Source organism: Bactrocera latifrons, unplaced genomic scaffold (genome assembly GCF_001853355.1).
Source record: "Bactrocera latifrons isolate USDA-ARS-PBARC rearing strain unplaced genomic scaffold, ASM185335v1 scaffold_183, whole genome shotgun sequence".
Lineage (NCBI taxonomy): Eukaryota > Metazoa > Arthropoda > Insecta > Diptera > Tephritidae > Bactrocera > Bactrocera latifrons.
In genome coordinates this window covers 196,715-210,741 of record NW_017535330.1, presented here as the reverse complement: position 1 = coordinate 210,741, position 14,027 = coordinate 196,715, and the positions used below count along the sequence as shown (strand labels likewise).

General features: G+C 35.9%; 1 protein-coding gene across 2 annotated transcripts; it reads right to left on the bottom strand.

Moving 5' to 3' along the window:
• Positions 1–1,372: 1,372 nt before the first annotated feature.
• LOC108967329 (protein rolling stone-like) lies at positions 1,373–12,795 on the bottom strand. 2 transcript variants are annotated; one of them, XM_018930654.1, is made up of 5 exons: positions 11,321–11,342; positions 11,015–11,049; positions 4,475–4,835; positions 2,133–2,316; positions 1,373–1,946 (listed from the first exon to the last, which is right to left on the bottom strand). In XM_018930654.1, exons 1-5 carry the CDS (start codon positions 11,325–11,327, stop codon positions 1,757–1,759), a joined length of 777 nt encoding a protein of 258 aa, XP_018786199.1. In that variant the 5' UTR covers positions 11,328–11,342; the 3' UTR covers positions 1,373–1,756. The 2 variants fall into 2 exon arrangements, with proteins under 2 accessions (XP_018786199.1, XP_018786198.1); XM_018930653.1 differs by lacking the exons at positions 11,015–11,049; positions 11,321–11,342 and adding an exon at positions 11,785–12,795.
• Positions 12,796–14,027: the final 1,232 nt, after the last annotated feature.

The window sequence follows — 14,027 nt, the reverse complement described above, 5'->3', positions numbered from 1 at the left end:
GAAATGGAATTGAACATTTCCAAAACATCGATATATCACTTTTTGACCGAACATTTGGGCTTACGAAAGGCCAACAAATTGGCTAACMACCGAAAATTGATAATACGCCGTCTCATCGATCGACGTTTAGACCACAAATCACATTTTAACCATTAAACACTCCATGTATTCTTTCTGATATGGCATCGTGCGACTTCTTCCTTTTTGGGAAAAATTCATTTGTCAAAAAGGAAAGCGTTRTGCAGACGTAGAAACCATTCAAAAGGCTTGCACCGGCGTGAATAAAATAAATTGGTTTTGCCGAAACAACCATTTTTTTTTTTAATAAATTTTTTTTAATTCGCCATAACATGAACTAGAAGTTATTTATTATTCTCATGATGTCCTTACAAAGCTCTTGGCATAAGAGATTTATTAATTAAGAGTGGCTGCAACATTTTATCGTCGGATGTATTACTGCAAGGCAAGAGGGTCCACGATCTTTGACTGTTTTAAAGCCACCAGCTGTCTTTTGAGATTTTTTTTATGAATGTTCTCTTTGGGATTTGCTTCCAAATCAATGCCGTTTCCTCGGTATGAAATGTATGTTCTGGAGTATATCTGCCCTCTTGAATTATTTTTGCTACTTCATCCGGTTAGTTTTTTGCAGCATTTTCCTCTGCTGATGACAATTCTCCTTGAATTTTTACATTGTGTTTAGACCGATTTCAATAATATTCAACGTTAAACTTCGACTTAATTTCATTAAAATTTCACTTATTTCAACCGACATAAACGGGTTAAGGTCAGTTGGAAAGTCGGAAATTATTATATCGCAACCTCAATTCAATAWCGGGTATATTGGGGAAAAAAGAAGGTCTGATTTGATTAATTCTTTAGATTATTCAAGTATGAATGAGTCTGCTAAAATAAATTAAAATTTTTTTTTTTGATATTAAGTACTAGAGAACCCGTCCACGCCTCACTGTGGCTGATACATAGATAATACTACTACTACTAGGAGTATCTATATGATATCTTTTAGTTGGGTTATAACTATTACTTAATGATATATAGCATTTTTGTGAAGCAACTTGTGTTAGTTTACAAAAAAAAGTAATAAAGCATTGCTTTCTGGGGGAAAATACTGTTGAATTTGGGTTCAGGAAAACCCACCGTTGAAAAGATATTTGCTTAGCTGGAAACAGACGAAATGAGCACTAATGACAATGATGCTGTAAAAAGGCGAAATCTCTGTGCAAAGTCTGTGCCTCGCATAATCCAACAAAAACAACGAATAATAAATACAAAAAATGTACCACTCGTATATGTACATATGTATGTACTTATCCCAGTAAAGCATTGGTCACGAGGACCGCATTTACAACAATAATTAATATTATGTTCGTGGTTCATTATTTATTTCATTAACTTAATTCTGGTTATATCTCATAAGGGACAAGCTTTCAGTTGTGCCTTTAGTTTATCATKACTTAATTCTAAAATTCAGTTTTCGATTGTTTCAGTTATGACTAACATTACGTGCTAACTACTCGAAGTATAACTTATATAATGCATGAAGGTGTGAATATATATGTATGTATGTGAATGCTCTGCATTTACATAAAGTATGTCCAATATAATTATRTACCTACACATGTATATATATGTATCAGGCAGAGCGCATGAATGTGTATGTTAAAAAATTCCAATACTAAAATGTCTTATAATGCTTAAAATAATTCTGCTAATCAAAAAAGTCCATTGATGCGAGAGTTTAGATTAATCCGATGGCATGTGGGCTATCCATAGCGCTCACAGTACGTGACAGATATCTCTTAAATTTACTAAGCAGGAACAAAGCTATGCCATAGATAATATACAAGATGAAAACGCCAGCAAAGGTGGTTACRGCTCGCATGGGATTGGTCCAGTCCAGAATTGGATAAACGTAGTGGTGACCATATCTACAAAAGGTGCATACAATCAAATTGAAATTATTAATATGCCATAAATCACAATCAAAATACATAATAATAGTAACATAGGCGAAAAATGCACATATATATGTATGTAAGCATATTTTTTTTTGTAAGTATGTTATACATATATGTGCTCTTTGAGCGGAAATTTCATAAACTTCAAAAACTCACTCATCCGTACCGCCCGCCAAGTAGTAAATCACAGTGAATATGTAGAAGAATATGGGCAGAAGCATCCAATAGATGATATGTAGTAGGCGCACCGGAAATGCCACCAACCAAAAGTCCACCAACATGAATACTGAATTGAGGCAGTGAGTTATGAAGCTCATCACGGGGTAGAGCATGGGTTTGTCTGCAAGTAAATACAAAGTGAGATTTCTGTCGCWTGCGATTGTTCAGCCGTTGTTGTTGATAGTGTGGGTGTCAAAATGTAGTAAGGGCGATTTTACCAAATAAAGTCAGAATGTTTGAAAACAAGTAACGGTCGACTAAATACAATTCAATTAAGTAATACCTTGTTATTGAAATTATTGAACWTAATTAGTTTATCGCAACCTCAACCCAGTTAAATACATTGAAGTAAATATAATATAGTTTCATAAAGAGTTYTCTCAATATTTCTAAATTTAGTTAGTATACTATATGTCTAAATCCAAAAATATTTTATTACACTCGCAACATATGCTTCTTCTTCTTTACTACCGTAGACACCGCTTACGAGATTATAGCCGAGTTAACAACAGCGCGACAGTCATTTCTTCTTTTCGCTACGTRGTGCCAACTTTCTTCTCCACTCGGTCCTCCAATAATTGCAGAGCTGGAGTGTTTTCGTCTTTTCGGACAACATGACCTAGCCAGCGTAGCCGCTGTCTTTTAATTCGTTGAACTATGTCAATGTCCTCATATATCTCATACAGCTCATCGCTCAATCGAATGCGAAAAATCCACAAATCTTTCGCAGAACTTTTCTCTCGAAAACTCGCAACGTCGGCTCATCAGTTGTTGTCATCGTCCAGGCCTCTGCACCATATAGCAGGACGGGAATTATGAGTGACYTATAGAGTTTGGTTTTTGTTTGTCGAGAGARGMCTTTACTTCTCAATTGCCKACTCAGTCCGAAGYAGSACCTGTTGGCAAGAGAYATCCTGCGTTGGATTTCCAGGCTGRCATTGTTGTTGKTGTTTATGCTGGTTCATAAATATACGAAGCTATCTACAACGTCAAAGTTATGAGTGTCAACAYTGACGTGAGATCCAAGTCGCAAGTACGACGACTGTTTGTTTGATGACAGGAGATATTTCGTCTTGCCCTCGTTCACTGTCAGACCCATTTGTTTTGCTTCCTTGTCCAGTCTGGAGAAAGCAGAACTAACAGCGCGGTTGTTGAGGCCGATGATATCAGCCAGCATTTGYACACTGTTATAAAASATTATACCTGCTCGATTAAGMTCTACAGCGCGCATTATTTTCTCCAGCAGTAGGTTGAAGAAGTCGCACGATAGGGAGTGGCCTTGTCTGAAACCTCGTTTGGTATCGAACGGCTCGGAGAGGTCCTTCCCGATTCTGATGGAGCTTTTGGTGCTGCTGAACGTCAGCTTATACAGCCGTATAAGTTTTGTAGGGATACCAAATTCAGACATCGCGGCGTAAAGGCAGCTCCTTTTCGTGCTGTCGAAAGCAGCTTTGAGATCGACGAAGAGGTGGTGATTCTCCTTTCACGGGTCTTTTCCAAGATTTGGCGCATGGTGAATATCTGATCGGTTGTTGATTTTCCTGGTTTSAAGTCACACTGACAATGTCCAATCAGTTTGTTGACGGTGGGCTTTAATCTTTCACAAAATACGCTCGATAGAACCTTATATGCAATGTTGAGGAGGCTTATCCCACGATAGTTGGCGCAGATTGTTGGGTCTCCTTTTTTGAGGATTGGGCACACTTAAATTCCAAGAGTTGGGCATGCTTTCGTCCGACCATATTTTACAAACAAGCTGATGCATGCTCCTTATCAGTTCTTCGCCGCCGTGTTTGAATAGTTCGGCCGGCAATCCATCGGCCCCCGCCGCTTTGTTGTTCTTCCAATATAACGCTATTTTGAATTCCATCTGATGCCTTCTCTGTATAATATATACATTAGGAACCAATGATTTGATGCGAGAGTATAAAATGTTCGGTGACACCCGAACTTAGCCCTTCCTTACTTGTTAATTATCTATTTCATATGTAGGTCGTAAAGAAGGCTGGAAAGTTTGCATTTGAGATTAGACTCTACATCATATTCCTTAAATGTTTYAATAATCTTCACCGGCAGCATATTATTGATGGCACTCTCGATAGTAAAAATAGATCCTTTTGAGATTCTTATGAATTAAAACATTTTTAGATGACTTAAAGAACTACCAGCGAATTTGGAATATAAATAAAAATTAGTTGCTACTGTCAGCAACAAAAAATATATGTATGTATATTAAAACATTATAAATATGGAGCCGATAAATATCAAACGAAACTTACCCATTTTCCCATGTAAAAATATCCAATAAACCGTGGTGATGACCAGCGCCAGCGCTAAAGACGCACCATGCACCAACCAATAGAATTTGATCAGTCTTGAAGTGGTCGTGGGCTCTTTCAAAATTTTACCCTCCATCACAGCACTACGTGCGTTGCCAAAATTGTAGTACCATCGTGTCGCGAGTACAGCACCACTTAGCTGTGCCAGCAGACACACAATTATGCCCCAGTTCGTCAAGAAGATGAAGAATTTGCCACCTGATAATTGCAAAACCAAAGAGGCTATGAACACACAARTAAAACAGAACGCCCATGTCCATCGATACAGGAGGTAATAAAAACTGCGCGCACCACTTTGCCACTGGAAAGAAAGGGGGAAATGTTGTTGTAAATTYGAAATAATCGAAAGGCACGGGAAGAGAGAATTATTCACTATATCCTTATTATAAAATGCAGCCTACACTCTACGGCTTATACTAATCTGCCAACCTTAATATTATTTGTACTTAACTTCTACTAACGCCAATTTCAGCGCTTCGTTCCTACCTTTCCTTTCTACTTTTTAATTTTCGATATTAGAGGCGGATTTTAGAGGTCAATTATGTAGTTATATCTGTTGTGTGTTTACTATTGAAAATAAAGTACTTTTTCAAATGGTATCCACTATTTGGTACGAAATTTTTTGTTGTCGAAATATAACATTCTATATTTATATCTTGCTTCTTTAACGAATATTAAAGTCCAAACCCCTGCAAAAACGATATGGAAATATTATTAGGCTGCTCAAAGATCTGCGTTTATTCTATTATAAATCTTATCTGATGTTACATTGTCTTGCATTCTAAGACGCAATTTGCACGATGAGTTTTGCAAAATATTTTACCAACCCAAATACCTAAGAGCTACCCTCCCTATCCTACAATTTTCAATTACTTGTATTTTGATTCTTACTTAAGGGGTTAGCTTAKGTTAAGAAGTCGATTCTAACAGAGATATCACTTGGACAGCTTACAACGCCGAATTGTCGTCGACGAGCGCCTGCTAAGCGCTCGGGAAGTCCATTAGTTTAGTGCCAAAAGCAAGATGCCAATTGAGATCCAACTCAGTTCCATCACATGCTCATCAGCTTTGCAATTTCCAACAATTCCTCTATGGCCAGGCACCTAAACGTTTATCTCGTGATAAATTAGCATGATGCATTTTCTAGTGAGGATAGACGCTCCTTAAATATCTCTGAGCACACAGTTATTTTGCAAATTTTCAGGAATGCAGTTGTTGGAGGAGTTTCGACGTAGCTTTGTTCCTATCCCTATCCCTATAAGAGCCGCTCTTTRGACACGTTCAGGTTTAGTAGCAAATGTATAATTTTCGAGCGAATACGCCATAGAACATTACTGATTTAAATAAGCTTTCCCCAGATTTGATGAGAGTCCTCCCCTTTTCCCTATAGCTCATATACCGCAATATAAGCCMACAAAAGCCTTTCTTACYCTCTCCTCAATATTTGGCCTCCATGAAAGGTTTCTATGGAGAAAAAGTCCTATTTATTTGATCTTATCAACAGGTTTAAGATATCAACCTCCGAATGAGGAGGGGCTCTTACATCCCCTGTTCCATAAAAGCATTTCAGTTTTACTAGGGTCGGCAGCTAAGCAGCTTCTGTTCASCCAGTTGGATAACACTGGGTTTTTGGTGCAATACCATTCTTCTCTTTCTTGTATATTAGAAGGATATCAAGTCTTATATGAACACCAACAAAGATAAACAAGTAAGGAAGGGCTAAGTTCGGGTGTCACCGAACATTTTATACTCTCGCATGATAAAGTGATAATCGAGATTTCAGGCGTGRTTGTGAACCGATTTCACCCATATTTGGTACATGTCATCAGAGTATTAAGAAAATATTATATACCGAATTTCGAATCGGTCGAGTACTTCCTGAGATATGGTTTTTGGACCATAAGTGGGCGACGCCACGCCCATTTTCAATTTTTGAAAAAAGCCTGGATGCAGTTCCTTCTGACATTTCTTCCGTAAAATTTAGTGTTTCTGACGTTTCTTGTTAGTCGGTTAACGCACTTTTAGTGATTTCCACCATAACCTTTGTATGGGAGGTGGGCGTGGTCATTATCCGATTTCTTCCATTTTTGAACTGTATATGGAAATACCTAAAAGAAACTACTCTATACAGTTTGGTTGACATAGCTATAGTAGTTTTCGAGATATGTACAAAAAAGTTAGTAGGTGGCGGGGCCACACCCACTTTTCCAAAAAAATTACGTCCAAATATGCCTCTTCCTAATGCGATTCTTTGTGCTAAATTTCATTTTAATATCTTTATTTATGGCTTAGTTATGACACTTTATAGGTTTTCGGTTTCCGCCATTTTGTGGGCGTGGTAGTGGGCCGATTTTGCCCATCTTCGAACTTAACCTTCTTATGGAGCCAGGAAATACGTGTAGCAAGTTTCATCATGATATCTCAATTTTTACTCAAGTTACAGCTTGCACGGATGGACGGACAGACAGACATCCGGATTTCAACTCTACTCGTCACCCTGATTTAGGACTTACAAACAACCGTTATGTGAAAAAAACTATAATACTTTCTTTAGCAACTTTGTTGCGAGARTATAAAAATCATATTTTAAAGTCTTTCTTCGATAAGTGGATCCGAGTTTCTGAAAATATGAATTGTATTTACGGACCGGATACTGCTGGACCATGTGCAATTTTGGTTCTGTCGACTCCGTTCCAGTAATTATGATTTCAAGGATGTACACCGTTATAGAGAAACAAAAGTAGAAAATATCGAACACTAGACTCGGATTTCTATTAGAATGGCATAATGAAATTACCTTCAAAACTATTTTATTTATTAAACCAAACAGTATATTTTTTTAATTTGGACAATTTCAACTATGCWAAATAAAATCTTTAATTTATTGCAATTGTTTTTGCTACACCTTATATATCAATATGASCAACAAATTTGCAGACACTTTAAAAAAGACTTCTGTCGAAAATATTATTGAGAATTATTACCATTTTATTAAAATAATCTTAATAAATTTATAATATTGAAATATACAGAAATATTTTCAAAGAGATTAGTACTTGCGGTTCAGTTATCGTATACGTACTTTATATTTTTTCAAGGTACGTGAAATAATATACCATCAGATTTGACGAGGCTGTTCACCCCCGCTTGTCTACAATACTATATTTTTAGAAAGAGATTGTTGCGAAATTTCCACGAATTTCAATACTAGAAACCATTTACCGATATGTTCGATAAAAAGTTAGCCGTACGCACTGGCGTCTACTTATTTGGTGTCTAGGTCCTTGAAAAGTACAATTTTTGATTGAATACCTTGCGAGATTTAACCTTCACTTTACACCTTGATTGAAATTTGGCTGAGTATAGGGTCCAATTTTTACACCGATTCCCATTATTATCTGATTTTCCCYATTTTCACAGAGTTTCGAAAAACGCTTGAGCGATTTGGAAGATAGGCACATTTATTCATTTAGAGGACAGGTCCACGCCTTCAAGTTATCGCTTGCACAGACACACAGTCACTCAGATTTCWATCCATCTCGTTTCCCTGATCATTTATTAACGTACATATGTATATATAATCCTATATCTATCTCGATTAGTTTTAGGTAATACGTACAACCGTTAGATGAAAAAAACTATTATTCTTTGTACAACATGTTGCCAGAGTATAAAAATACTCTAATCGCTGCCTCCAGCGCCTGCAGCGTTAACATACTATATAAGTATATACATATATACATATATTATTATTTAACAAATATTACAGATACTATCTAGGTYACTTTTCGAGCTTGTTTAATAATGATCAGAAAGTAATTCAAAGAATGTTTGTAAAACTTAAGATTAATTAATTTGCCAAGTTCCCCATAAACTGCAAAGTTTTACTGATTATTAAAAAATGTTTTTCTCCGTATTTATTTTTATGGGAAAAACCGCAACACCAATTTTCTGTTCCTGAAACAGCGTCAAACGTATGACGCTACTATGTTTTTATGTATATACATATCTGTATGTATGTACTCATATAGTAAGTATTTGAGTACTTTATCTGTAGTGTGCTTCAAGTTAACCGCAATTGACAAAATGGCACAAACACCGTTGCGATCAATGCCCTTCAGTCGATAACATGTTGCTAATTTATTTACAGTGCAGTTGATGAAAATAGTACAGCTGATGTTAAGTACTTTTTTAATTTTTCAATTCTAAACCATTACACATTTGAAACCTAGACGTTAGTATTTTAATCTACAATTTCTTAATGAAATGGTTGGAAAAATTTTCATGTTTTAAAATAACTTTATTAGAAAGTGGAGATGATGTTAGAGATTCGAAGAGAGTGATTCAACCATAAAAGATAGAGTTAAGATACGCTACGTTTTGCTTATGCTTCCTTGAACTATTCGATTTTGTGGTTAAATGTTACACTTCAAAAAGTAACGGAACTAAGCTAATGTAATATATTTTTTTTTATTTTTTACCGCTTCTAGTGGACAGGACGCTTTCTTGTAAGCTGAGCATTGAAGAGAGAGTGAGAAAAGCATCTGAGTATCTGTTGTGCACTAAGGACAACACCAATAATGACACTCAATGTCATTCTACAACGGAGAAAGCAGTTATAAGATTCTAAAAGCTGGGTTTACATTGTAGGCCTCAAGCAGGGACAATGCTAAGCCCCCCGTTGCATCCCAGATAACTTAGACCACTGCATCGCGGAATCTTTGCGGGAGGGTTCATTCGTTGTGAGCCTATCTAAAATTATAATGTGGACGTGGCGAGGAGGCTGCAGTGAGCTTTGTCATGGCTGGATCTAAACTTAAGGGGAAGGTGGGTCGGGAACCTGCTGTCGAGCAATGCTGGTATTGAGCTTGCTGATAGTGTGCTTAAGACTTGTCAAGGATTGTTTGATCATCATGCAATATAGTGCTGGATCTATGGACCTACCATCAGTTTGACAATCATCAGTCTGCAACCCTAACTTGTGCAGCTGCTAGATCCGCTTGGTCCAAGGTGGGGCCTAAGAGGTCTTTTAAATTACTCGACCTTAGCAACATGCTCTGACTGAACGCGGTAAGTTACATATCTTGGATAATGAACGATTTATAATAAATATAGGGTGACACCTTGTCGTTGTGAATTCTGCATTCTAATGTTATTAAAGAGTGTACGAACAGAAGAATTAAGCCGTTAACCTCTATATGAGCACATAGGGCTGATAACAACGATATCATCAGTCTGCACAGCAGTGACGCCATATGTATTTACATATAGTACATACATGCATATGTATGTATATACATATCTACAAATGATTATGAAACTTAGTCATGCAAAATTACACTRAAGAATATAGAAATATGCATCCACCCCAAATTCAACAATTTGTTATCTTTTTCCAATTCACTTGGCAAAGACACGTCATTAATGCGAAAAAATTCCGCATTTTGTATATATTAGCAAACCTTCTATAATACTATATAATCAAACAATTAAGATAAATGTATTAAAAATATTGTCATGGTCATGGTCAACACCGCATCGATTCACTACGAATTTCGAAGCCAAAATAATTTTTTTAGCAAACTTGAAATAATTTAAGGTTTGATTGTTTTCTTCCAACTTTCAATTCGCGATAAGGAAACGCCAAAAGTAAATAAAATACTTGAAAAATGTTGAATTCTCAATCTTTCCACTTATCATTTCAGAAATACCTGGTTCTCATTATGTCAAATTTAATGACGATAAGTTARCAGCTGTACTCGTTTTGAATTACAATTGTGCGGACATTTTGCAAATTTGATTGACAATTGACAATTTGGTGTAAAGAGCAGTATCTTAAATTCTCATAAAAATTATATGCCAAATATTTTCAGTGGTTCGACTACAATATTTTATCCAACATCATCAACAACATTGATKAAGTTACGTAATACCCCATAAAATGGACATAGAATAGAATAAAACTTCGAAAATTTGTTGATGGACAGGAATTGCTAGCCACCTTTGTGGTCGCGTTGAATCTTGTCTGGTTATCGTCCATGTTCGGTCACTAGAACGTTTTATTTCCGGTTATAGGAATTTGTTTTATATGAAAATGTTGTGTTCATGAAATATGTCCGGTTATGGGAGGTTATAAGACTATCCGTAATGGGGAATGTCACTGTATACATGTGTATGTATATGTAAATATTCAACGTTATGAGTTTAGTCGATTTAGCCATGTCTATCCGTCAGTCTGCAGAGCGCGAACGTGCTCCACAGTTTTTGAGATATCGATATGAAATTGTGTATACGTCCCTTTCTCCCCAACCCTTATCGAACTACAAATAGCAAATAGTTGCAATACAAACTGATGAAGAAAATCAAGTTCTTGTAAGAGCTTGTATTGAGCTTTTGAAGGTTATTAAAGTTTCGATACAGCCGAAGCTAAAATTTTTTCTTATTTTGCGATTTAAATACTTGATTTCAATAGATATCTACCTTTAAGATAATGCCTTTTTGGTTTCGCTTAAAAACTGAAAGAGGGAGAAAAATGCTAAAAGTTCTGAAGAAATGTTGACATAGCTTTTATTACAAATATGTGACCTGGTCTACGAAAAGATAGCTAACGTGCGAAAACTAGTTTTCTTGGAAACAGCTGTTAAAAAAAAAGCACATCTTCCATCCGAATCAACTAAAAAGTGAAAATTGATTTTTTGACACCTAAGCCCTCTTTCCGTAAACCAGGTCACATATAGGTCTAGGTCTATAATTTTCTACAGAGAAAATTTTGATACCAAACCGAACTTATCATTTAAAATCAGACTTCGAAATTTTTTTCTTGTTACGTTTAAAGAAGAGAAGTTTTATTTTTAGTATGTGTTGTTTAGTCACGCTTAACCACTTTGCGTTACAATTTGCACAACAGCTGTCACTTGAACTTGTCAAAGGTCATGAAACTCTAACTTATGCCAAATATAGAAGGTTTCTTTATTTAAGCACATGTATGTATATATGTGTGTAAGTAAATTTGTTTATACACACAATCGAAAATAGCACACGAAATCGTCGAACGCGAAAATTRCATTGTCAACACAAAATACACTGACGTATGCACCAAATTCGAATTCCCACGATTATTTAATTGTTCAATGCCAATCGACAGAAAGACATCTTTACTTTTTCTTTTACGTTACCCTAGGTTAAAAGAATTTGTTTGCCTTCTAATAGGGTCGWTTTAATTTTACACTTGATTATTTGTTCATTTATACCTGCGATTGATAGAACTGATCCAAATGCTTGTGCTTGAAGCCGAATTTTCGCAGTTTAAATTCATTCAAAAAACTCCGACCGAAACTCTGCTTCATTTGCATTTTTTCTTATACTTTATGTAATTATACAACCGAATTTTATTGCAAAAATTAATTTTTAATTAATTTTTTTTTTTTGTGGTTCTTTAACTGAGTGCACTAGCAAGAAGACACGCGTGCACGCGAACAAGACGCACGAACCGTAACTTATGTTCTCGTAGATATGTATGTATGTATGATGAATTTTTTAAAGTGYAAGCAACAACAACAAATCGCTAGCAAGTACCGAAGCGGAATGCGCCCTCTAAGCGAAATGTTCAAATCGAATGGCAAAATTTCCCTGGCTGACGATAGGTGAGCGTTTTTGGCTGAGTCTAATTATATGAATGCACAAATGTACACACATATGTACTATATAATAAGTATATAAGTATATGATTTGCAAGCACTGTGTGATCTTGTAAAGCACATCTGTTTAATTAGATAGCAAACACGGGAATGTAGGAATGTAAAGAACCGACCGACAGCTGACATACACCGATRTGTATRTGTATGTACATACATACGTCATACGTACATATGTGCCTAATACAATAGCAAATATTTTAGTAGAGACGCACGTTACACAATTCCCCGTTTATTATTCACAAATTTAATTTTATGATTTTTTCATATTTTTTGAAATTTAATTTGTAAAATTATTAATTTTTTGGAAATCCCCGTTTGCAGCTTGCTCTCATAGCCTGCGACGCTCRCCAACGGCTCGTGATAAACTGCTGTATCTTTTTCGTTTACAACTCTTCAACAAGATGAACTAGGCGCTCGCGTGAACGAGCATGAACTGTGACTAATTTATATTGGCTTCTTRTTATATACATACATATAATTGATCGCGGTGTAAWATTCTAATTAAATTATGTGTTTGAAGAAATGTGTGATAAACGGGCACTACTGCCGCGCTGACAGTGTCAGCATTTTATTAGTCTTCAATAACTCGTGCATCACTCACACGATTCGCGAGTCACATTACAGATCGTAACAGCTCACCGCACCCTCTTTAGCGCCAAATTTACCTGCATTCAACAGCCGTTATGTTTTATGTTTCCCCTCTATGTATTAAATACAATGAACCCTATGCCAATACGTTCAGAGCATATACGCCCATTTGGCTGCTCTGTTCTGCTCTCCTTACTCTCCGTTCAAACACTACGTCATGAGTGCGCCTTTTGCAAAATAAATACATATGTATGACATACAAAATACAATTTACTTTCATACCAGGGCGCAACTCAATAAAAACAGAAKATCCACTCACTGAAATATAGAGCGAGCAATTTACAGATCGACAGAAGCTTTTCGGATAAAAAATTTTTCAAGTTGTGATAACAGTAAATACTAATTTTCCTAATAACCAGGAATGATAAAGGTACATACATATATGGAAAATTTGTCGCATTATTTTCTTTGTAATGTGTTTACCTTTCATAATCGTTACTTTTAACTTCAAAAAGTTACAATCGATCGTTATCCATAATTGATAGAAATATTTTTATAAAATCGACATTATTTACATCACAGAGAACATATGTCAAGTAATTTACTTAAGCTGATTTTACCAGTTTTGCACAGGTCAACCGACATTTTAAAACGTATGGTACTTATTACTTTTACGGTTCCGCCTGAGCTCCGTCCTCCCTCATCAGATTTCTCTAGTCAGTCCCGTTGTGTTYCCATAATCTCTTTGCCTCATCTAGCTAATATGTTCCCTTACATTCAGAGATCACCAACCGTGCAGTCAATTGAATTATAATTAAGATATGGTGGAAAGTTTTTATTGTTATTTTATTGCGTTAGTGACCATTTGTTGAACTATGCCGAAWGTGAGTTCATAAGTCGATCGAATAGAGTGCTGATTCACGACGAAGAGAAGACGTCTTCAATACGTSTTAGAAATGACACTTCTAATTTTTTATGATGCCGTAATTTTTCAAAGAATGCTATAACTTAATTCACGGGTAATATGACCATTAAAATAATAAATTGCAAAGCGAAAACAAAAATAACAAAATCAAAGCTACTCAGWCAAGAAAGTCAAAAGTTTTTGAATTGTGACACGTCTAAAAGTAATTTGAAGAAATWTAAACAATGGAAAGCCTCCGTTCCTTTTCTAATGGTTGAAGGTGTCACGTTATAAAATCGACATT